Below are 22154 nucleotides of genomic sequence, written 5' to 3'. Positions count from 1 at the left end.
TGCAATATATTTTCACAGCTTTGATATGTTGTATGTTAAGATTTTGCTTCTCCCAGCCAACTAATCTGAGGTGTTAAAAAGGCTGGTGGTTTCTGAATCTTTCCACATGATGATAACACCAGCTTAACTTTGTTATTAAAAGATCATGGAGAGCAATGGAGCGAATGAGACTGGCTTGTTTTGGACATTCCAGTTCCAACAGGAAAACCAGTCATGTCCAATGTCCACCCAAAACACCAGCACAAGAATCTCTCTCTTTTCAAACTTCTAAGTCAGAGAGACCAGACATGCAGCAAACCTCCAGGAAACAGCATGACAACCTCACCACAAGGACCTCACCAGCACTTCAACCAGAAGGCAGATAGGGCAGAGGAGTTAGCAAATGGATGGTATATGGTTTATGAAATTTCCCAGGACCCTCACTGTATTTCCACAAGAGATTCTAAGGTCTCTCAGTGCTGTTCACAACCTGTAAATGGCAACTTAGAGCTGAGATATGGAAGAAACAAACATCTACTGCTCAGAAGTTGTTTCCCCAAGCACAGGAGCATTTGCATGCCAGGACACAGCTCAGGTCTGAGAGGCAGTGGCTGCAGCTGGGGACAGAGGAAGGAGAGCAAGCTGCACAAGTACTCAAGAAGAACACGTGTTTCATAGCAGCTTGTTTGGAGATGGGAGGCTCAAATGCTTGTAAAGCCAAGTACAGCATTTCCCACAACACTCACCCGAGGCAAAGTTCTGAGATCCTGAGTGACCACAGGCTGGTTCAGACACTCAGGAGCTGAGCAGACAGCTGAGTCCCTGTGAGGTGACAGCACAGACACTGCCCTCTTCTCTTTCCTGGTGTATCCCTTAAAGCATATGACAGACCTTCAGAGTACATCCCATCCTGTACATTAGGATGCCAGGCATCTGTACTGCCTCAAGGTCCATGAAAGCACCATATGACATAGGAGAGAACTGGAAGGAGATGTGGATGGAGCAGTCACACTCATAGGTCAGTGTCTTTGCTGTCAGATACCTGCACAGACCTCGTGGGGGCACCCACAGAACGGGGCAGTATCATTCCCATGTTCAGAGATGCTCTGTGCAGGTCAGGAAGCACACTGATAAAGATGAAACTGTCCTTAGCTCACCCCACACCTGTCTCTCTCACCCACCAAAACAGCACATTCTCATAGCATTTATCTTATTTTTGTTTTGTGCTGCAATCAGCAAGTCCTGGGAAAGACACAGTGCTCCCCTACTCCAGGCATGGCATGATGACAGAACTAAATGGACTCTGAATACACTGCATTTCCTGCAAAGTATCTGGAAACCTTAGTTTTCTGGACAAATGATACTGTAAAAAGGTGAAAATATTTATTATTCCTTTGCAGAGCCCATCAGATTAGTTAAAAATCTAATACAGTTTGTACTCTGTGAAGGATTTCAGCACTCCATTCTCTGAGTTTCATCTTTACAAGGTACAACATCTGCAGATGAATGCACCCTACAAGACCTGGAAAAAGTCCTGTCCCCTCAGTGCTGTGAAGGCCCACAGCCTTCACCTCTGTTTGTTGTGCTGCAGCTTTTTACCTTTCTGCTTTAACAGAAGTCTTCTCAGAGACCTGGACACACACACACACAAACACATGCGCACGCACATGCTCTCCTTTCCTCATCTTTGTATAAATATAGAAACCTTGCCTGTTTTCTAAACGCTCTCCTGCTGCTGCATTCTCTCCCTCTGCCTCCCCAGACACTCCTGTGAATACCTGCTGCTTTGTTTCTGATGTGGATTTTCACTGAGGCTGCAACATTCTGAAGCCGCAGATTTAACATTGTCCCCTACATTTGCATCCCCTACACAGAAATGTATGGCTCTGGCTTAGTGTTTCACCCAGTCAGCAAAATCTGGTTTGCAAATTGGAAAGGAGCTTTTGCTGCTGTTTGCAGTGTTGTGGCTCAAAACGTAACACAGTTCAGCTGTGAAAGGAAATCTGAATTTTCAGATGTTTCTGCCATATTGAGCAGTTCCCCAGGATTCTGCTCTTTACTCATCTGACATTTTAACAAGGCTGGATCCAGGGCTAACATTTTCAGAATCTACCTCATGGCATTTTCAGACCTGGAGGTGAGGACTGCTAGAGGGATTCAAGTAGGGCAGGGAACCCAGAAACCTCTGCAATCCTTGATCCATCCTTCCATCACACCCCCAGTAATGCTGCACCTTTCCAGACCAGCACAGATAGGACATATTTCTGAAGAACCTTGACATACTTAGACAATTAAAACAAATTAGCATAATTCAGACTAAACTTCTAATTTTAGCACTCAGTAAAGCTGCTTTCCTTTGAGCTCAGGTGTAGCTTGCTGTACCTCAGCCTTCAGCACCCTACAGTCAATTCCTACTGTGAACAAAGTGAGCCCCACAGCCAGGGCTGTCACAAAGGGCACTGTCCCTCCCTGCAGACTCTGGCTCTAGACAGGACTCGCTCCCTGCATGCAGCAACTGCCCAGCCCAGGGACCACGCATGGAGGATGGGGCACAGCTTGAAAGAATTCACCCCTGAAGCAGACCTCTAAATGCTATGAGGTTTCAAATGTTGCTCAATCCAGTACCCTGGAGTTTCTCATTCCAGCACCCTCATAACTGGTGGGCTCACCAAGCACACATCGATGCCATTATTACCTGAATAATTAATGAGCCTGCAGAGCAGCGGTGCAGAGTGGCACCAGCTTCCCCTTGGTGCCTCCTCCCGTCTGCTCTGACCTGGCTGCCCTCACATCCAGATGCTGATGTTCTGCTCTCCCCCTCCCTCCACGGTGCTGCCTTTCCCTCCTGACTGGAAATGTCAGGAAAGGACATGGGTGCAGCCTCTGAAATGCCGTGCTGGCCAAGTGCTGTACGAGCTGTTCTTCACTCACAACTGACTTCAGGATTTGTGGACAACTATTTACTGGCCTTCCCAAGTCAAACACTGTTCATTATGTATTATCTCACACTATCTGAGAGATCAGGTTCTCTTGGCACCACATCCTGCAAAGGGAAAGGCAGATAACGAAAGAAGAAAAAAGTAAACACCAGAGAGGAACTGCTACCATACAAATGTTCTGATTTTTCTAATTGGGCCATCTGAGAGATCTCTTGGTCTGTGCCCATTGCAACAAATCAAGCTAAGCCAGGAGGTCCCTACTGTGAGGGAACATAGAGATCAGTATAATGTCTGCATTGCCATTTTCCTTCCTGCACACAAATATGTCATGCACTGTCCTTTGCCATTCCTCCCCCCTGCTTAATGCAAACACTGAAAAGAAAATACAAATGCGGGGAGTACAAATGCTCCCATTATAACCAGTGCATCCTGCATTGCAACCTATTAGAAAAATGCTGGAGGGTGACTGGGAGCAGCAGTGAGTGAAATCAGACAGAGTTTAGTCAAAAGTAAGTTTGAAACACTCTCTTCTTCCTGCTGACTCTATACCAGAGAGACAGAGAGAGAGATGCAGTGGAAACCTTCGTGGATTGTGAGCAAAATGCCCTCCTGTAGAGCCTCAGAGGGCAGAGCAGCACAATGCAGAGCAGCACTGCTGCTTTTTCAGTTTGTGACAGCATTTCCAATTGTACAGGACCCCAGTGGCAGGGCAGATAAACAGCATCAGAGGAAGTCACCACCACACCCCCCCTGTGCTTCCCAACCCAGCCTAAAGCAAGAGATAAATATTTATTAGGCTTCGATGAATCAGAGGTCTCAATCTCCTGACAGTGCAGCCAGCTGATGTAACCCTCCCCCAGAGTTAGTGCAACTTGCTTCCCCAACAACTTTGACAGAGTTTGGAGGGACACAGGGTTAGGGTTAGGGTTATCAGTTCAGCTGTGGCACGCTGGGCAGAGGTGGGGTGCAAACACCCCCCCCAATAGCTCGATCCCTCAGTGCACTGGATCACCTGTACAGGACCCTGTGCTTTTACCCAATTTGCTATCAGTTGTGCATAGAAAACACCTTCCCAGCTGTACTCCTGCTTTGAACCTAGGAGACACAGTCCACAGAAAAAAAGAAGATTGTTAGGTGCAAAATCCTTTTGAAAGGTTATATAACATCTAGATAGCTAAAGACTGAGGCCATTCCTGGTCAGACAGTTTAATTCTTTGTCTACACTGACCCTCTGGTTACATTAAGAATGCTAAAAGCTAAACCTTTCTTGAGTCCCAAAGGCTCTGGGTATCCTGATGTCTCATGCCCCTTCTCCCTGCCACTGCACAGTAGCATCACATTCTAGGCAGAAGATAGCAAATCTTTCACAGGAAAATTGCCTCAGACAGCAATTACTGGAGTCCAGACACCCAGTCCTGTTGCCAATGTCTGAAGCCTGGCAGGAGCAGCCAGAGTCCTCATGGCTTCACTTCACTTCAGTGCTGAACTCCCAGTGCTAAAGGTGGCTTCTTCAGAGCTGTGCCACACCACACACTGATTAACTTCTCAGGGAAGGTGCTTGTTTTTGCAATGCAGAGAGTTTTGGCTGAGGAAAGTGCAGTGGAAGACAACAAAAGTTGCAGTTGGAGCTGCTGCTCTAGGAGCAGGCAGAGAAAGGAGACAAAGCAGCTTTGTGTTCTGAGACTCTGCAGCTGACATGGTCTTTTTTCTTGCTGGTGAGCCCCATCTTGCAGGTTAGATACTAACACAGCTCCCAGAAGCCACTGAAGCCCTGGAGGACTGAGGCCACTGAATACAAGAATCCAGCTAGCCCAGTCCAGCTGCTGTAGGAGGCCAGAGATCCATGGGAACAGTTCACACCAGGGCTCAGAAGTCCAGTGACCCTTGGGATGTTCTGAGACATCTGCAGCCCAGGTCTGCTGAAATCCTTTTCCCTTCTTCTGTCCATCACTCTCCTCTCTGCAGCCCCTCTAAATCCAGCACAAGCTGAGGGCTGCTGCTTAGTGACAGCCCTTTGAAAGGATGGCAAGCAAGCAGAGAGAATAGCCCCAGTGGCTTCTCCTTGGCAGCGCTCCAGCAGCGATTTCTCACCCCAGTTCCTCATGTGCTTATTGCATAATTCTGACAGAGGTGTCTGGATTTTCCATCTCAGGGATCCTGAGCTTGGACTGAAGTTCCACCCTGATTCAGCTCATCAGTGAAGAGCAGGTGAGTGAGCTCTTTTCTTTGTCACTCAACAAGCACAAGTGTGGTCACCCGGCGTGACCGTGTTTGATTGCCTTACAAAGGAATTATCTGTAATTGCTTCTCTGTCTGATTGAGCTTGTGGCTGTTGTTCCAAACTCTACTTGATTTGTTCTACTTCCCACCTTTGTCTAGATTCCTAAGCATGAAAAATTTCTTACATGCAATACATAGCATCTTCTACATTGCCTGAGTCTTATGATAGTTGCCCATCCAGGATCTACACCCACTCTTAACTCACCTCACACACCTCAGCTTGGAGTTTTTTCTGACCACTGATATTATCTGATTATGTTCCCATACTCCTTATCTGTGCTTGAGAATACAAAGGGAGTCATTCAGCTTCTGTGCTCCCTTTGCACTTCCCCATTATTTCGTTGTATCTGGGGAAGAGCTTTCTCTGCCACAGCTCCAGCCAAACAGAAACACTTCTCTCTCTCTTTCCCACCTATTTGAAACCCTCTCTCACAACTGTGTCTCTCCCTTCTCTCAAGCACCCTCCCAGTCTCTCCTGCCAGGATGTGTTTCAGTGGGGAACAGTGAGCACTAAATATTTCCTGCTGCAGCATGCAGAAGAAACTGCACCAAGCACAGGGTGCCAGCCTGTACTGTGGAGAGCCATGAACCCTCAAACTGCTCTGTGTGGTAATTCCAGGAAACAGACAACCAGAAAAGACATGGAGGTTTATGCAGTTTCTTATTAGGAATAATTTGCTTTTACCATTCAAGACTGCATTGAGAGAGATGCTCTACAAATTCGTAACAAGAGATTGTCTTACCCTTGGACTCTTGCAAGACAAAGAAACTAGACAGGAATGGAAAGAGAAAAACACTTGGTTTCTCATCACCCCCACCAATAAAGAAGGAAAAAAAATAAAGAAGGAAGTTCAGGCAGCCTTTTCCTCATATTCTTTGGATGCCCAAGCAAACTTACTCTGAGTGTACTGAGAAGGCTGCACTTTATTACGTCTTTCATACTAATAATTTATCATTTAAGCATTGATAGCACTTACAGGAATTTCCTTCTGAGCCTTTGGTTAGATTGTTGTTTAATCCAGCAGCCAGAGTTATGCTGCATACAGTCTGCACGTGCTCTCACATGTGCACTTGTGGAGGTCTTTGGACATTATTGTTGCTGTTACTGAAGTGCTATTGGTCTTGTTTGCTGCATAGCACTCTTACCATGTATGTTTTAAAGCTTTGAGCTTCCTGTTCCATAAATCCCTCAAGCCAACTTGCCTGCTGAGGAGCACAGCAGGTGTCTGCTTCTTCTTACTCCTTAGCTGAAGGTTTCTGACCCTTTTCCTGCTTGAAAGGTATTTTGCTTATCCTGCTTTCAGGTATTTGACTGAATTTGGTACCAGAATATATATTACAACAGCAAAAAATATTTTCATTAAAAGTTTTTGTTGTTTGTTGCTTTATTACTATTATTATTATTATTATTTATTTATTTATTTATTTATTTTTTATTTATTAGCCTCAATCAAAGCTGGTTTGGTTGTAAGGCACTAGCACCATATCTTCTCTACAACTCCCTGAAAGGAGGTTGTAGCCAGTGGGGGTTGTTATCTTCTCCCAAGTAGCTATCAGTAAGACAAGAGGGCATGGTCTTAAGCTCTGCCAGGGGAGGTTTAGGTTAGATATTAGGGAAAAAACCCTTACAGAGAGGGTGCTCGGACACCCCCAGGGAGAGGGTGGATTCTCCATCCAAACCTGAAGGTTTTTAAGAAGAGACTGATGTGGCACTCAGTGCCATGGGCTGGGAACCATGGGGGAAGTGGATCAAGGGTTGGACTTGATGAGCTCTGAGGTCCCTTCCAACCTGGCTGATTCTGTGATTCTGTGATCTTGGGGGCACTTGGTACAGCTGCAAGCTGCTTACAGATGCACATTTGAAACAAAGGGTGAGCCAAATACTTTGGGCCCCAGTCTGGGGGTTGGACACTTTGAGCCCTTTCTGACAACCCGTTTGTTGTGGTCTGCTAATGCTTCCAGAGTTCCTGGAAATGGATTTGGATCATTTTCTACCTTCAATAACCTTTAACAACCATTACAGCAAGCCACAAACAGATAAAAAAGGACTCAGAAACAGTTCACATAACAAGCTGTGGACCTGCCTCAGAAGTTGTGTCAGGACACCACATTCTCAAAATGATTGAGCTGCTTCCCACTAATTCTGTAGAAGAAGAATTTTTTGTATCTTTTCAGTGCTCTGCATGACTTCCAAGTGAGGGCTTCCTGCCTCTCAAGGCAGCCTGACCACAGCACACCTGCAGTGAAAGGAAACATTCTTGACCATCACTATCTCCCAGAACTGAAAAAAAAAAGGTGAGATAGCTGCATCCGAAGCACAGATATTGCTGCTCCCTGACACCTCCTGCCTGTCAGTGCAGCTGGACAAAGCAGAAGACCCCACATGCAGCCCAGCAGCAGCTCTGACTGGGGCTCTGCTTCTCTCTGATCTTGCCCTTTGACCAAAATACACAGAGGTTTGAAGCTGGGATACTGCAACAGGAAGAGCAAGAAGCCAACCCAGAAGATGCTTGGCAAGTTTTCTACTGGCAGTGAACTTCTGTAACTCACTTCACACCCTCCTTTGCTCACAGGCTGCTCTGTCATTCCTGCCTGTCTGCAGGGCACCCTGAAAAGCCAGCAGCTAATCATGGTAGTTCCCCACAGTTCAGCACTGGCATTAAACGTGGGAATGGACAGGACTTTTGAAAACTTTCTCACTGGGGTCCTTCTCTCTGAGGCAACCTCCAGCCATGCTGCAGAGCCCACGGAGAAGGAGAATTCTTCAGGATGTGTCTGCCTGTTTGATGGACAGCCCAAAACACAACTATGGCTGGGCTGCACAGAGAGCAAGGGTAAGTGACAAGCTACCTTTCCCTAAATCCTTGGTGTGGACTCTGTCAAATGAAAGATTATCTCTCATCATCTGATTTACAAAGTCTGGGGGCAGGGGATACTAGAGAAGTGACAGGGTTTTACACCTGGACTGTCCCTGTGCTGAGAGACAAACAAGAGGCACGCAGCACGGAAATGGCCGGTCCAAGGTCAGTCAGGGTCTCTGACATGCACTTAATACAAAAGTCAAGAAATCGCCATGAAAACTAAAAAGAAACAAATACAGTCATGGTCCAAGGAGAAGGGTTTAGGACAGCACAGAATTAAACAACAGAACTCACTGCTTCCAGGTATCACAGGACACAAGGTTCTTGCAGGATTGAACAGTGAAGTTCATGGGACACATGCAACCACAAAGAAGTGACTGGGAATGTTTAAGGATACAAAGCTCTGGAGCCTCAAGGCACAATGTCAGCTTGCACGGACTGTCCTTTCCTTCTGGCCATGGCCACTGCTTCACACCAGTGCTAGCATTGGCTCCTAGGTCATGCCTCTACTTCCTTGCATTGCAGCAGTACATGGTGGGCTCAGTCATAAGACACTGATATGCTCCACTGTACAGAGCAAATCAACAGATTCTGCCCAAAAGACACAACATCTGTACATGAAGCAAGAGACAACAACCAGGCACAGGCAGAGCAGAAGAATCCAGTGACACAGCAGTGGTTCCAGTCGATTCCAGTGTCAGGAGCCTTCAAAAGAGGGGCCTTTTGCAGAAACAAAACACGAGTCTCATGCAGGCTCAAAGGGTTTTATAGACACCGAGGCTGACACAGGCTACACCCCTATAACTGCTGCAGCAAAACAGAATGAGAAACTCCAACACATCCCTGTAGCCCTCAGTTTGGCCCCACCTTGGTACAACACACCATGGGGAACACGACCTTTGCAAGCAGGTGTAGGACAGAGGGCTGACCAGCAGCAAAATCTCCCAGTTTAGTGGTTCCTCACACTAGAATCCCTTCACAGCCCTCTGGCAATGTGAGAGACAAGCTGCTCTATCAGCCTGGAGCAGAAGCAGCCCTGCAGGGAGAAGCCTGCAGGCAGCCATCCCTGGAGAAGGCAACAGTCCAGAGCCCCATACCCAGTTCCTGCTGCCCTGCAGGCACAGACCCCTCCTGGGCTCCCCTGGTTAGATGGCCTGGCATTAAGAAGAGAAAAAAAAAACATTCTTACACCCTGCTTTGGTACCCCTTGGGGACCAGAAGGGTGAACTGGAACACTGCCCTGACCACAGGAAGAGATGGCTGGAGATCACCTCCCCCTTGGCATGCCAGAGCCCTGCTGATTTCTGCAAGGAGACATTGTTCAGTGCTCCCTGTGCTGTAACAATCCCAGGAGTGCCCTACAAAAGGCTTGTTTAAGGTCAGTCCCATCCCGGGGCAGCAGGGTGTGTGCAGTGGTGCTTCTCCAGCTCCATCACTTCCACCATGGTCTTTTGGCAGCACGTACAACTCAGGTCTTCCACAAGGAACTGGAGAGAAGGTACCCACTCGAGTACCTTCCACTTGAGGAAATTCAAACACTTTGCAGGTGCCTTTAGACCTCTCAGCCTTCACCAAGACACACGTACACTGTGCTTCTGGAAAGCAGGGGGCAAAAAGAAAGAGGATGGCTTTCTGAAAGGCTGATGGGGTGAGCCTTCACAAGAACCAGGGATGAATGAAATCTAGGAATACAGGCCTGTACAGCCTGTATTCCAGACAGCCTGACCCAGCAGAGGTCCCGCAGTGTGGCAGGACCAAAGCTTGCAGGCTGCTTAGCAGTGCCTGGTCCCAGGACCTCAGCAAGACCATTCTCAGGACTCTCAGAGAGCAGCTGTTGAGATGCTCCATGCAGCAGAGCTCTTCTGTGAGGTTCTTGCTCATAGGTGGCACATGGGACTATCCAAGCCCAAGTTAAAGGCAGAGGAGAAACCCACCTAGGACATCCCTGTATTGCAGCCTCCTCTCACATATATCCTTGAGTACCCTTGGTTTCACCTCTCTCTTCAGTGCCACTCCATGTTGATGCGTAGCACATATACCCTCATACCCTGCTCTAAGAACATTCAGTTCAAGAGGTCTTCAAGGGGCAGCAGAGCTCCCTTAGCAATGTGCCTGCTCCTGCAGGAAGCTGACCGCAAGAAAAAAATCCTGTCAGTGACTTTCCTGAGAGGAGCTGTGGTTTGAAACAGCTGATGGACCTAAGTGTCCATCAGTGTCAGTGTCAGGAGAGGGGAAGGACACCAGACAGCAAGCTCCTGACCCCTCATTCACCTGCTGACAGCAAGATGCCTTTGCTGGGGGGGGGCTGATCTGAGTCCCACTCACAGATGCCACCTGCCCTGAGCAGCAGCAGAGCTCACTGTTTCCTTCACAGAACTGTGTTCTCTGCTGGTGGTCCTGCTGTACCCTGGTTCAGTGTCCTGGCAGAGATCAAGCAGGGCATGGAGCAAAACAGCTCCTGCACTATAAAAAAAAGGGGGGGGGAGGTGCGTGTGTCTCTTGCCCCTTTGCTCTGCAGACACAGAGCAACTCAGGGAAACGGCGTGAAGCTGGAAGCTAACAGTTTTATCTTAGAAATAAAATCTGTCGCTGTGCTGAGTGAGTCTCTTCAGCTGCCTTGAGAAACCCCTCAGTTCCCTTCTCCCTTCACCAGGCTGTTTTATACCCTCTCTCCCTGAGCTGTCAGGGTAAACAGCACGTTCCTGGCCCCAAAAGTTGTCCAGTTTGCCAGGCTGTTTCTTGTACGGATTGCACATAGATTTGGGACTGCCATCTCTACTGAGCCCCTACCCCCATCCCCCACCCCAGAACACAAACAGCACTCACTGCCACCAGCACAGGCATCTGGATATAGGGCTGCTTGCCCCACTGACACTGACCTTTTTTTTTCGGTCCCGAGATCGGTTCCTGCGCTTGCGATTGGATTCCTCCTTCTCCTTCTGCTCCTGCAGAGCCTGAGCCTCAATATCTTTGATTTTCTTCAGTTGCTTAGCTGCTTGAGCCATGGCTGGTCAGACTGCAGTTCCCTCCAGAGGTCTCACCTGCACGTTCCACACAGCACCCTTCAGTTCCTGGCCAAGAAAGTCCCCTCCTCTAGCTCGAACGCTGCCGACCCAGATGAGTGTGAAACCAGTAATGAGAGGAAAATAGAAAGCAGTCAGCAAGCCCCAAAGGGCAGCTGATATCTCCAGCTAGTTACTAGATGTAGTCTGGGACACCTTTAAAAAGCATTAATAATTCTAAATCCAAGTGTTCCAGAGGTTCTGTGCACCATTGCAGCAGCCCCTGGCTGCACTGGCACATCATGCAGAACCCTACTTGTGGGACAGGACACCAGGCTTGTGCTGTGCTCTCTCCCTCACTGCCTCTCCTGCAGTACAAGAAGAGATGCAAGCAGTCAGCCACAGGAAGCAAAATAGCTCTCAGCTATTAATGCATGATGACAATGGAGAAGCAGTGGAAAAGGAAGCTGATGCATTTCATCCCGAATTCTGGGTTCTCTGCAGCAGTGCATGAAGAACCGTAACCTGCAGGTAGTCAGTCAGTGGCTTCACCACTGCAGTGCTGCTGAGGCAGGCACATATTCCAGTCTCTCCGATTCTCTTCCTCTCAGTCACTCTCCTTGCAGCAGCCGCATCACTCGCTCACTCTCTAGGTGATGATTCCAGCTCCTTTCAAGGGGAGCAGCAGGGAGCCGCTGCATGGCTAGGAGGCAGGCAGCATCTCTGCTCAGAAAACAGACGGTACTGCAAAGGATGTGCCAGGTACTGGAGCAAAGTGCAGCTTAACAGCATCCTCTCCTCCTTGCATTTCTCCACTGAGTGAGCAGCAAGGGGAGGGATCCTGGCTGTGAATGAGAGACAGAAACCAAGGGCTCGATCTGCTTGTTGTCTGCACAGCAGCAGAGCAGGAAACCAGGGCCAGCAGCTCCTGCCCACCCATGTCCTCTCTGAGAATCCCCAGACAAGGCTCCTGGAGAGTCTGCCACCCCTTCCCCACACACCCCCACACATTTCACCTGCAGCTGCCTTCTGAAGGCACAAACTGCATGCTGGACCTGCAGCAAGGGGTGCTTTGCTGTTCAGACACTTCTGAGCAGCACTGCCTTGATCAGCTCAATTCCTCCCCCTCAGAAAAACTGTGCCCTGTGTGCAAAACCATGGGCAGACCACTGGGAAAATTATCTGCCCAGGCTGGAAGCCCTGCCCAACACTGCCTTTTCTGGCACAGTCCCACCAGTTCGAGACAGAGAAGGTCCCTTTTGTGTCAGAAGATGGAGAAGCAGGGGTTAATTCCATTTCTCAGCAATTGCTTGACAATCACTTACAGGTTATTTAGGCTAGCAAGAAGCTGAGATGTGGACTTCATTGTACAGAAGCTATAGGTCTCTGTTCAAGTCAGTTTTCCTTCATTTCTGTTCCCTTTGAAGTTCCTCCAGTTTTGTTGCTTCACCCACAGACAAAGGCGAGTGCTAAAACCAGGAAAAAGACTGGCATATTACATAGGTTTTGAAGAATATGATGACTGAGAATATAGAGAAATCCTAACAAAATAAGAAGAATAGGAAACGATAAAATTTTACAAGGCTTGTCCAAAGACAGCTTTAGTTCTGTGTGCTGTACCCACATGGATAAATACTACACTGAAGTCTAGATACAGCTGCACATCTTTGTATAGCAACGTCCTATGAACATCCATGAAAGAAAAAAAAAATTACATAATTAAATAGAGGAGCTGCCAGGAGCACAGCTGTACTACTCACCCTGAGTGCACCCCTTCCACAGGAGAACTTCGCAGGCCAAGTGAGGCCAAGGCCAAACACACACAAAAAAAGACCTGTGGTCAACAATAGGCACACAGGATTCAAAACAGTTGTCACAATTAACTATAATATGCTGAGAACGCCTTGATTCTTTATGTTTGACTTTGCACCCCGAACCATCTCTCTGTTTCTTTGTGGATGCACCAAATTTGTCACTGACTGCAGAAAGCTGCAGTCAGGAAAGGGAGATGGGGTCAGAGAGGACAGGGAAGATGCTGGGACTTTCTTGTCTCTCCTAGGTTTATCAGAGGCTACATATTTTTCATACAGTTCTCAAAAGCCCTTGCTTCTGAAATTGGAACATAAGTTCTTAAAAATTGGCTTCAATCCCTTAATGATTGCAGAGGAAATCTGAAACACATGGGCTATATAGAGCCCACAAGGTGAAAAGCTATCCAGCCATCCCAGCCCTGATCAAAGGGTGTCTCCAATGGCCTCTAAAGACACTGGTTTTTCAGTGTTCTTTTGTCCCCAGTCATTCAACCATCACTTGCTGAGCCCTTGCTGTGTATGTCCTGGCAGTTCTGATCACTTTCTGAAGACCAAATTCTGTCATTTGCTTTGGTCTCAAGAGCATGCTCACTAACACAAACCAAAAGAGGACAAGGATACTCCTAAAGCAACTGCAGTCTTGCCTACTTCAGACCTCAGATTTTTATCAGAAAACAAAGAAACTTGAGCCTGCTGCTCTGGAGAATAGCTTCTCCAAGCAGAATGGAGGGAAGCCTTGGTTCAGGAAATCTGCTGTCCAGTGACAATTCAATTCTTCCTACATGGCACCCTTTTCCCTTTCCCCTCATACCAGGGATTATTTCACCCCTATCAAATTATAGGTCCAGAGCTATTGTCCTGGAACAACCTTTGCTGCTGGCATTTACAGTTATATTTAGCTCTCCAACACGAGGGGCAGTGGCATGCATACTAAATGGTCTTTGGAGTCAGAGATGGTTGTTTTGAAATGTCCATCTTGATTTTTGACAGCCTGATTTAAAAGTCGCAGTTACCTGACATCAGTGATCCCTGCCATGCACACAGCTTGTCCTGTGCAAAGGTTTCCCCTCCTGGTGTTCTGAGTCATGCAGCTCATGTCCTCTCATTGCTATCAAGCTTTTATGTGCTGCAGATGTCTCCTTGGTAGAAAGGGACCCAAGAGATCTGCTGTACCCAAACAAAGCCAGTCTTCTTCACCACTCCTGCTGTTTCAGCAAGGACTCAGGGCAGGACAAGAGGGAATGTACTAGGTAGTAATTTTACTTAAATCACCACATAATTTTTCTGTCCAAGAGTGATTTTTCTCTTCTTTGTAGATGTTGTTTGGGAAATACCTGGAACAGTGGTTGTTGTCCTATCTTGTTGCTGCTTGTTCTTATTGGATAAAAAATGAGGATGACAGAGTATGACAGAATTTCAGTAAACAGACTTTGTCTCTTAGCTGAAAGAAGGTACCATGTGTGTATACAAGCCAACATCCTAGTAAAAAAGTACCTTTTCAAAAGCCTTTTTTTTAAAAAAAAATTTTTTTTTTTTGCACAGAGCACCATATTTAGCATTTTTTCCTTGAAAACAGATTATTTGCACTATGACAACTCTCTGGTATCTCAGCCACAGACTGGGATTCTCCCATGTGACACGAAGACAAACATCATTGAAAACAGAGTCCCTATTCCAAAGAGTTCACAGGGTAAAGTACTTGGCAAGAGAGAACAAATAAATAGTGACAGGAGAACCCTCAGGAAAATAATCACACAAAATGAACAAGGTCATTATGTGCCAATTCTACATACAGAGCTGTCCCCAGAACAGAGCCTCTTGATAAGGAAGGAAGCACGGGAACAAATTCCTGGGGTATTGCAGCTGTTTCAAGAGATTAAACATGTACCTGGAGTCCTGCCCTGTTTAGGTGCTGATCAATATTTGGTGTAGTTGCTGAGATCTTCTGTGTTAGGGGCAAAAAAGAATTTACATTCAAAGCTCAACTTCAGGTAGCTATTTTTAGGTAAATTATTCTGTCAGACAAGCTGTGAAGATAAAAAATGCTGCAGGCCCCACCTTGGCTGCTGTAAACTTGGTTTGCCTCAGTCTATCTGCATTCCTCTCTAACTGCAGAGATGGGAGCTCAGCAAGGAGCTCCCTCCCTGACTTGGGAACCTAATTAAGATGGTTCTGTTCTTTTTAGCATTTTCTTATCTCACTGATGATGATCTCACCTTTGAATATGGAAAAAATAGGGCACTGTGGGGGTGGCATCCACTGCCTTGTAACTTTGCAACTGGACAGTGTGAAAGTTTCCTTGAACAAACAACTTTAAAAGATGAAAAGCAAGCTGTGAACGACTGAGCAGTTTTCTGCCACAGAATGGTTAATTCAGACTTAACTCCAGCACTGACTACAGGGAAGTGGTAACACAGACATGCACAGGATGCTTATCTAGAGATCCATTTGACACTGCTGGGGGACTCACTGCAATTCACTAGTGATTAGTGAAAACTTTAATCACAGGTCACCCTGTCTCTTGCCTTCATGCCTCAATAACCTAAAAAATGTTGAGCATAAATGAACAAATCACCCAGGGCGCCCTTGTACAATTAATTTCTGTCTGTATCTTGACATGTTTGATCATAAAATTCAGCAAAGCAAGTCCAAGCTTTAAGGAATATGCAGCATCATCCTCAGCTTACATAAACTTACCTTCCAGCTTGGCAAAGACTGGAGTTACAAAAGTGCATAAAATTTAATTCTCCTCGTTCTTATGGTACTTTTCATTTATTTACCACGATACACAAACACAGTTTTCTTACTTGAAGACCTATTTGTGACAGATCTGTGGAAAAAAGCCTTCAAGGTTCCTGCTACCGCTTGGCCCCTCCCCACGCTCCCTTCCCAGTGCCAGGCTCAGCATGCTCAGCGTCAGGGTCCAGGAAAACGGGCCCGGCTGCCAAAGGAGGCCGAGCTCCTGGTTATTGCTCCAGAAAACCCTGGCAAAAATCACCCAGCGAAGCACCAGAACTTTGCTTCCATCTAGCGTTATGAGAGCTGGGATCCTGCAAAGAACCGCACAGGGACAGAGCGTGCGGGAGAGCAGCGCAGAGCTGGGGACCGCTCCAGTTCTGCACTGAGGCTGCAGGGTAAATCTTGCTAGTTAAAATTTCCAGTTTTCTCTAATTAAAGTGCTAATTATAAGAGTGCAAGTGGAGCCGGGGGGGGGCCGGAGCGGGGTGGGGGTGTGGAGCTTCAAACACACGTTGCAATTTTTGAAGTGTACAAGTCAAAACTCCCAAGTGATTGTACAAGTAGAATCTGAAAAAAACAACAACAAAAAAAAACCCAAAAAAAACCCCCAAAAAAAACAAAAAAAAAAAAAACCAAAAAAAAAAAAAAAAACAAAAAACAAAAAACAAAACCAAAACCAAAACCAAACCAAACCAAAACAAAAAAGCCAAAAGGCTTTGCTTAAGCTTTGGACAGCCCTTGCAGAGATTAATTTAAAGGTGATGATTTCTGGAGAAGCTTTCAAAGTTCTGTTTTTTCTTTGCATTTGTGTAATCTTTTTTTTTTTTTTTTTGCAATTAGAAACTGCATATGAAAATTAACATAGACAGAGATCTTATCTTGCAAGTAAATTCTTCTCTTCCAGATGAAAAGGCCAACAGGGAACCCTATTCCCAGGACTGAGGGTCAGGGACATGGTTCACTGCTCATACGGAAGAAAAAAAAATCCACATGCACAACTGACATCCAAAATGGCTCAACATAATTTATTTTTTATGTTAAAATGTACAGAGTTCTTTTGAAAGTACTTGCTAGAAAGGGGAAAAAAAAGTGATATTACATACAAGGAGAGGAAGGGAGACCATCCAGCCAGGAGCGTATGACATGGAGAGTTACAAAGGCATCTAGGCACCCCTTCCCCTTAGCTTACAAGTCACCATGAACAAAGTACAAAGAGGTTACAAAACAGGAAAAGCAAATATAAACAGACAGGAATAGATTCAGCTTCATTTGTACATGCGGCTTTTAGAGGCATCTGGAGCTCCTATTCACACACTCTAGAGATCTCTTTAAAGAGAATTTTTATCTTTCTTAAAATAGTTTTTAATATTCTACAACAAAGATAAAAAATTTTAAAGATGGAATGAAATGAAAAAGCTCTTATTTTTAAAAGGCATCAAAGTCACTAACAGTGAGATTTTTTTTTTTAATTTCTTTTAGAAGATTACCCAAGTTATCTTGCTAAAAATACATTTTTTTTTTAAACAGAAGTGAAAAAATGGTAGGTACCAATATTACTGCGTTGGATAATTTCTTTTTATATATAGAAAAGAACATTTTTTTTTTTTCTACAATAGTTCTACAGTCACAAAGGCTTGTGGAAAAGGGAGCTGCCCAATTGATAAAAAAAACATACAAAACCAAACCAAACGTAACGGCAAACAAACTAAATTCACGGCCCTCATTTCAACAGCTTCTCCTCCTGTCTCAGACCCCCACCCACCCCCCAACCCACCCCACCCAGCAACCAGGAAGCAGTGACACAGCTGAAGATCTAGGAAGGAGAGGGCAGCACAGTGCGCTTTCTACATGGGTTATTTGGAACTGGAATAGTATATACAGAGAAATGGGGTCCTACACAGCCTTGTACATGCTCAAAACTAAACAGAAATAAAAGTGGAAGTCCTTTGAATTCTGCCTTTTATGGTTAGCAGTTACTGGAGGAAAGTCTTTTTTAGTGCATCTGAAGAAACCCCAACTTTCTTTTAGATTCTTTTGGTTTAAACACAAAAGAAATTAGTCTTATTAATGTGTCTGTATTTCTACTTCATATACAATAAAAAAAGAACTTTACATTAAAGGGTGTCCCTTTTTGTATTGGGTGACATGCCAGCAGCATAGCCAAAAATAATGTGAATTGGATTATGCAGTAATACACAGCAAAATCCTGCCTCCTGAATCCTACTGTGGTCTTTGGTCTGTTTCACTCCTGTAAAACAGGCCGATTCCCTTCTTTTCCCACACTAGGTCAAAAGTGTGGCTGTTCCTATAACATGGGTCTCGAGCACAGTGGGAGAATCAGGGAAAACACCACCGACTCCCCCAGAGAGTGGCACATTCAGCAACCTCCTGACCCACATCAGGAATGGAAGAGTGACAAGGACACCACAGGGCTCTCACCAAGTCGCTTTGAACATACACTTGATCTTCCAAGATCACCCAAGGACAGCAATGGAGAGGCAGACCACTGGAAACAGCTGCTTTTGAGCTCAGCCTGACCCCAGGGCTCAGAACCAAGACTGTCAGCATTTCAAAGTACGTGCTAGAGCAGAGCTTGCAGCCTCAGAGCTGCAGCTGACTAGCAGTTCAACAGAAGAGCCTACAACAATTCTCTTGTCCTAACGGGCCATTAACCACCCTGTCCTCCTTGTGAATGCATAAAGGAGGCAAATAGTTCTCTTGAGATGCTTCCAGTAGTTCAGTGACAGAACATGTGCATGCATGCACATCTGTGTGCACATGCATGTCCAGGTGGTGAATGGGATCACTTTAAAGTTACAATATATTTTCAGCATGAAACATACAATTTCAATTAACTCATCTACAAAAACACCAATGTGAACAGTTTATTGTTTACACGTAACTCCAAATTTTACTGAGGGTGAGCGGTGTCAGGGAAAATTAAAGATTAAAAATTTTTCCTGACTTGCAGAAATAAAGAGCTTCATTTATCCTCTGTGTCCCCTTCCAAGTCCCGCAATAAGTGCCTCCTGCTAGAAGTAGGAAATACCAGGTGGGGTTTAGAGGGAAGGGTTGTTACTCTTTGAGATGTCAAACATTTTACATGACTGCAGCACTAGAAACTGCATACAGAGGGGCACAAGGGAGGGAGAAGGACATACATTTGAAAAAAAAAATTTAGAAAGATGGTTTCACTGGTACACATATTCTGTCCACATTATCAGCAAAGTAAGGCTCTTTTTAAATTATGAAAAGATTTTGTGCATGTTTTCCCCTCTAAAAAACATCTGTAAATGATTTTAGCTGTAAAATGTTTCAGGATTGTGAAGAAAACAAAAACAAAACAAAACAAAATAGAAATTAAAAAAATAAAGACCAGGCTTCCTAAAAAATAAAATAAACCAAAGAAAATCCCTCTAATTCTACAGCAATATTTAACTGGAAAAAGGTCCATTTTCTCTGGTTCGTCAGTATAAAAGATTCCTTTATTTATATATATTTCAGTTTTTAGGATGCAAGTTCATCTTGCTCATCTTCTCATGTATGGTCCATTGAGAGACTGCTTGGGCACCCCAGCAGCGTTCATGTAGCTGTGATGGGAGGGGCCAGTGTACATCATGTTTCCATGAGGATTTGGCTGCATAGGCTGCTGGGTATAGGCCTGGCTCCCCATCATTCCCATCTGCATCTGCATAGGATACTGTGCTGTCTGGTTCATGTAGGCAGGGTTGCTATGGTAACTGCTGTTCATCATCGGCTGCGTCATCCTGTAGCTGTTCATGGCGTTCAGGGTGTTCATATTCATGGAGTTCACGTTGTAGGGGGTGGTTGGCATAAGGTTGACTCCCATGTTCATGCCCCTCTGGACAGCCAGTGCCCGGGGCCCGGCCTGCATGGCCACGGCGGGCGGGCTGCGGCCGTAGAGCTGCTGCTGGTGGGCGGTGGCAGAGGGCAGCGGGGCCGACTTGGAGCGGATGGAGATGTGGCCCTTGACGGGCATCTGGCCCTGCAGCCGCTGCGTGTGCGGGATCCCGATGTTGGTGGCTGACATGTTGCACTGCAGCAGGGGAGACGTGAGGTTCATGGTGGTGGATGCCAGGTTTGGTGGGGGTGTCATAGTGGCTTGTGCTTGTGGTGTCCCTGCTAAAGGGTGAGAGGGAGCGAGCTGAGCCAGTCCTGTATTGGATAGAGAGACGCTGGTTGCATAGGAGGTCACGGCAGGAGAATGGCTATAAGGCATGGCATGAGGGTCCATAATGGTGTTTGTCAGCTGCTGCAGCTTGGCTAAACTGAAGGTGGCTGATGGTTGGGAATAGCTCCCGGCACCGAAGTCCCCCGGAATCCTCTCATAGATACTTATGTTACCAGTGCTTCCAGATTCGGGTATCTCCATAATCATAGGTGCTGGGGTGAAGCTGTTGTTCATGCTACACTGCGACAGTGGAGGCTGCTGCTGGGGTGGAGGTGGGGGCTGTGGCTGCTGCGACTGAGGCTGCTGCTGCTGTGGCTGTGTTGTTGGTTGCTGGTTACTCGGAGGCCTTTCTACCACACAACTCTGAGGTGACTTGATACTGCAGTTTGCTGCAGGCTGGACACTGTTTTGCTGCATCATGCTGCAACTGCTGCCAATGTTTGCCATTTGCTGAGTGACAACACAACTGTTCTGAGTGAGGCTGCTGGAAGAGGACAGTCCTCCATACGAACAGCTGCTCTGAGAAGAGTTATTTCCACAAATGCTGCCTCCCATAGTGGAGTCATAGCTGCTGGGATTTTCATAATTCTCTGTAGTGCTCTCAATGCTGCCAAGGTCACTGAAGCCACTATCCACCACCTGCTGAGAGTGGTCCGATACTGAAGGCACATCCATCATGGGGCTGGTCTCCATGTTCTGCATAGAGGGTGCGGACAGGGATCCTTGTTCAGGGCTTATCTGGGTGTAACTGCTCTCGAGAGCAGGCACATTTGGGCTGCTCACAGAACGTACAGACTGGCTGGGATGGGACTGAACAGAGGATATTGGACTGTTGTGTTCTGAGGCCTGGCAATCTTCAACCATTGAGATCTGAGGATCCTCCTCAGTCTGGGTGTAACTCTGCAAAGTCTGACACGCTGCGAGAGTTTCTTCACAGTCCTGGTAAGCTACATCATGCTCATTGCTTTCCTCCTGTGTCAAGGACTGGACTGCTTGAACAGTTTCAAGATCTAGTTCACTATGAGGAATCTCCTCCTCTTCCTTTAATTCAATTAACCCTTCTTTATTACTTTGCTCTTCTTCATGATCATCTTCAGACCCAGGGACATGCTCTGAAGCCACTGATGTCTCATTGGAAGCCTGATCTTCCTCAGAGTCTGCCTCTGCTTCATCTTTTTCTTTTGCATCTTCTCTACTGCTTGGTATACTTGTTTCTAAAAAACATTCTTGCACCTGAGGCTCCTCCTTCACCCCTTCTCTAACAGGCTGATCCTCCAATTCTTTTTTCTTCACAGAATCCAGATGACCATCATCTTCATCATCAGCATCATGATCTTCATTTTGATTTCTCACGACTGTAACTTCTTCTTCCTCGTGGTCATGCTCAGGTTCGTCTAGTTCTTGCTGTTCTTCTTCTGACTGCCTTTGCTCTTCTAAAACCCGTGGCTTTTCCTCTACCTCCTCTTCTATCTCAGGCTCTTTTACCTCTGGTGCTGGACTGCTGTTGCTGTCCACAGGAGAAACTGCTCTTACTTCACTGCTGGCGACATCTTCCTCTTCTCCCTCTCCTACCTCGTCTGCTTCCATATTCACATCTTCCTCTTTCCTTTCCTCAGTAAGAGGTTGCTCTTCTTTCTGCTCGACACTTTCTTCTTTGTCTGAAACTTTGGGTTTACGCCCTGGTTTTGAACCAGCTACCTCTGTGTCAATTCCATCATCTTGAGATGATGGTGGTACCTTTTCCCGGTTCAGTTTAAAACCTGGTTTTCGACCAGGTCTTTTCTTCCAGTGGACTGGTTTACGGCTTTTCCCTTTTGGCCATCCCTTCTTCTTTTTCATGGGTGTAGAAGTATCTGGCTCAAGTGAAGAATCCTTTGCTTCACATTTTCTCAGCATAGATAACGGTTTCAAAGTTGGGTTACCTGAAAACACAAATGGAAAGATACTGTTCAAACATTTTTGTTCGACCTGAGCATTCACGGAAGCTTTCCCATGCATTTCCATTTTATTTATCAACTTTATGTATCAACATTAGCTCAGAGACTTACTGCAAAGAGTATCAAGAAGGATCAAGGTCTGCCCTTTATACCACCTCAAAAAATATTATAGATTCCATGCTATGAACTTCCCAAGAAGAGCTGTTTTCATCCCCTTATAACGATGTAATAATAATGGGTTTCCCAGTACAAGACAGACATGGTGCTACTGAAGAGAAACCAGCAAAAGGCCACTAAGGTATCTAAGAGACTGAAGCATCTCTCTGACGAGAAAAGGCTGAGAGAGCTGGGACTAGAGATAAAAAAGCTCAGTGGTAGATGTTACCAATGCATACAAATATCTTAAGGGAGCAC

At 46.1% G+C, this 22154-nt stretch overlaps 2 protein-coding genes across 8 annotated transcripts in view; both read right to left on the bottom strand.

The window, feature by feature from the left end:
• The window catches only part of ANK1 (ankyrin 1), a 56331-nt gene extending 44685 nt beyond the window's left edge, over window positions 1-11646 (bottom strand). For 6 of the 7 annotated variants that reach the window (XM_071729072.1, XM_071729075.1, XM_071729073.1 and 3 more), the window contains exon 1: window positions 2675-2866. In XM_071729072.1, the coding sequence (XP_071585173.1) occupies window positions 2675-2851 (177 nt within the window). In that variant the 5' untranslated portion in view covers window positions 2852-2866. Of the gene's footprint in view, window positions 1-2674; window positions 2867-10938 lie in introns of those variants that run through there. The other variant, XM_071729074.1, reaches the window with a different exon arrangement.
• Window positions 11647-18472: 6826 nt separating this feature from the next.
• KAT6A (lysine acetyltransferase 6A) overlaps window positions 18473-22154 on the bottom strand; it is a 29867-nt gene continuing 26185 nt past the window's right edge. The window contains exon 18 of the mRNA XM_071729222.1: window positions 18473-21725. Within this exon, the coding sequence (XP_071585323.1) occupies window positions 19141-21725 (2585 nt within the window). The 3' untranslated portion in view covers window positions 18473-19140. The remainder of the gene's footprint in view (window positions 21726-22154) is intronic.

The sequence above is a fragment of the Heliangelus exortis genome, chromosome 30 (assembly GCF_036169615.1).
Source record: "Heliangelus exortis chromosome 30, bHelExo1.hap1, whole genome shotgun sequence".
In the NCBI taxonomy this organism is placed as follows: Eukaryota; Metazoa; Chordata; class Aves; order Apodiformes; family Trochilidae; genus Heliangelus; species Heliangelus exortis.
Note: the sequence above shows the minus strand (reverse complement) of the source record. Positions and strands in the feature narration are given on the sequence as shown.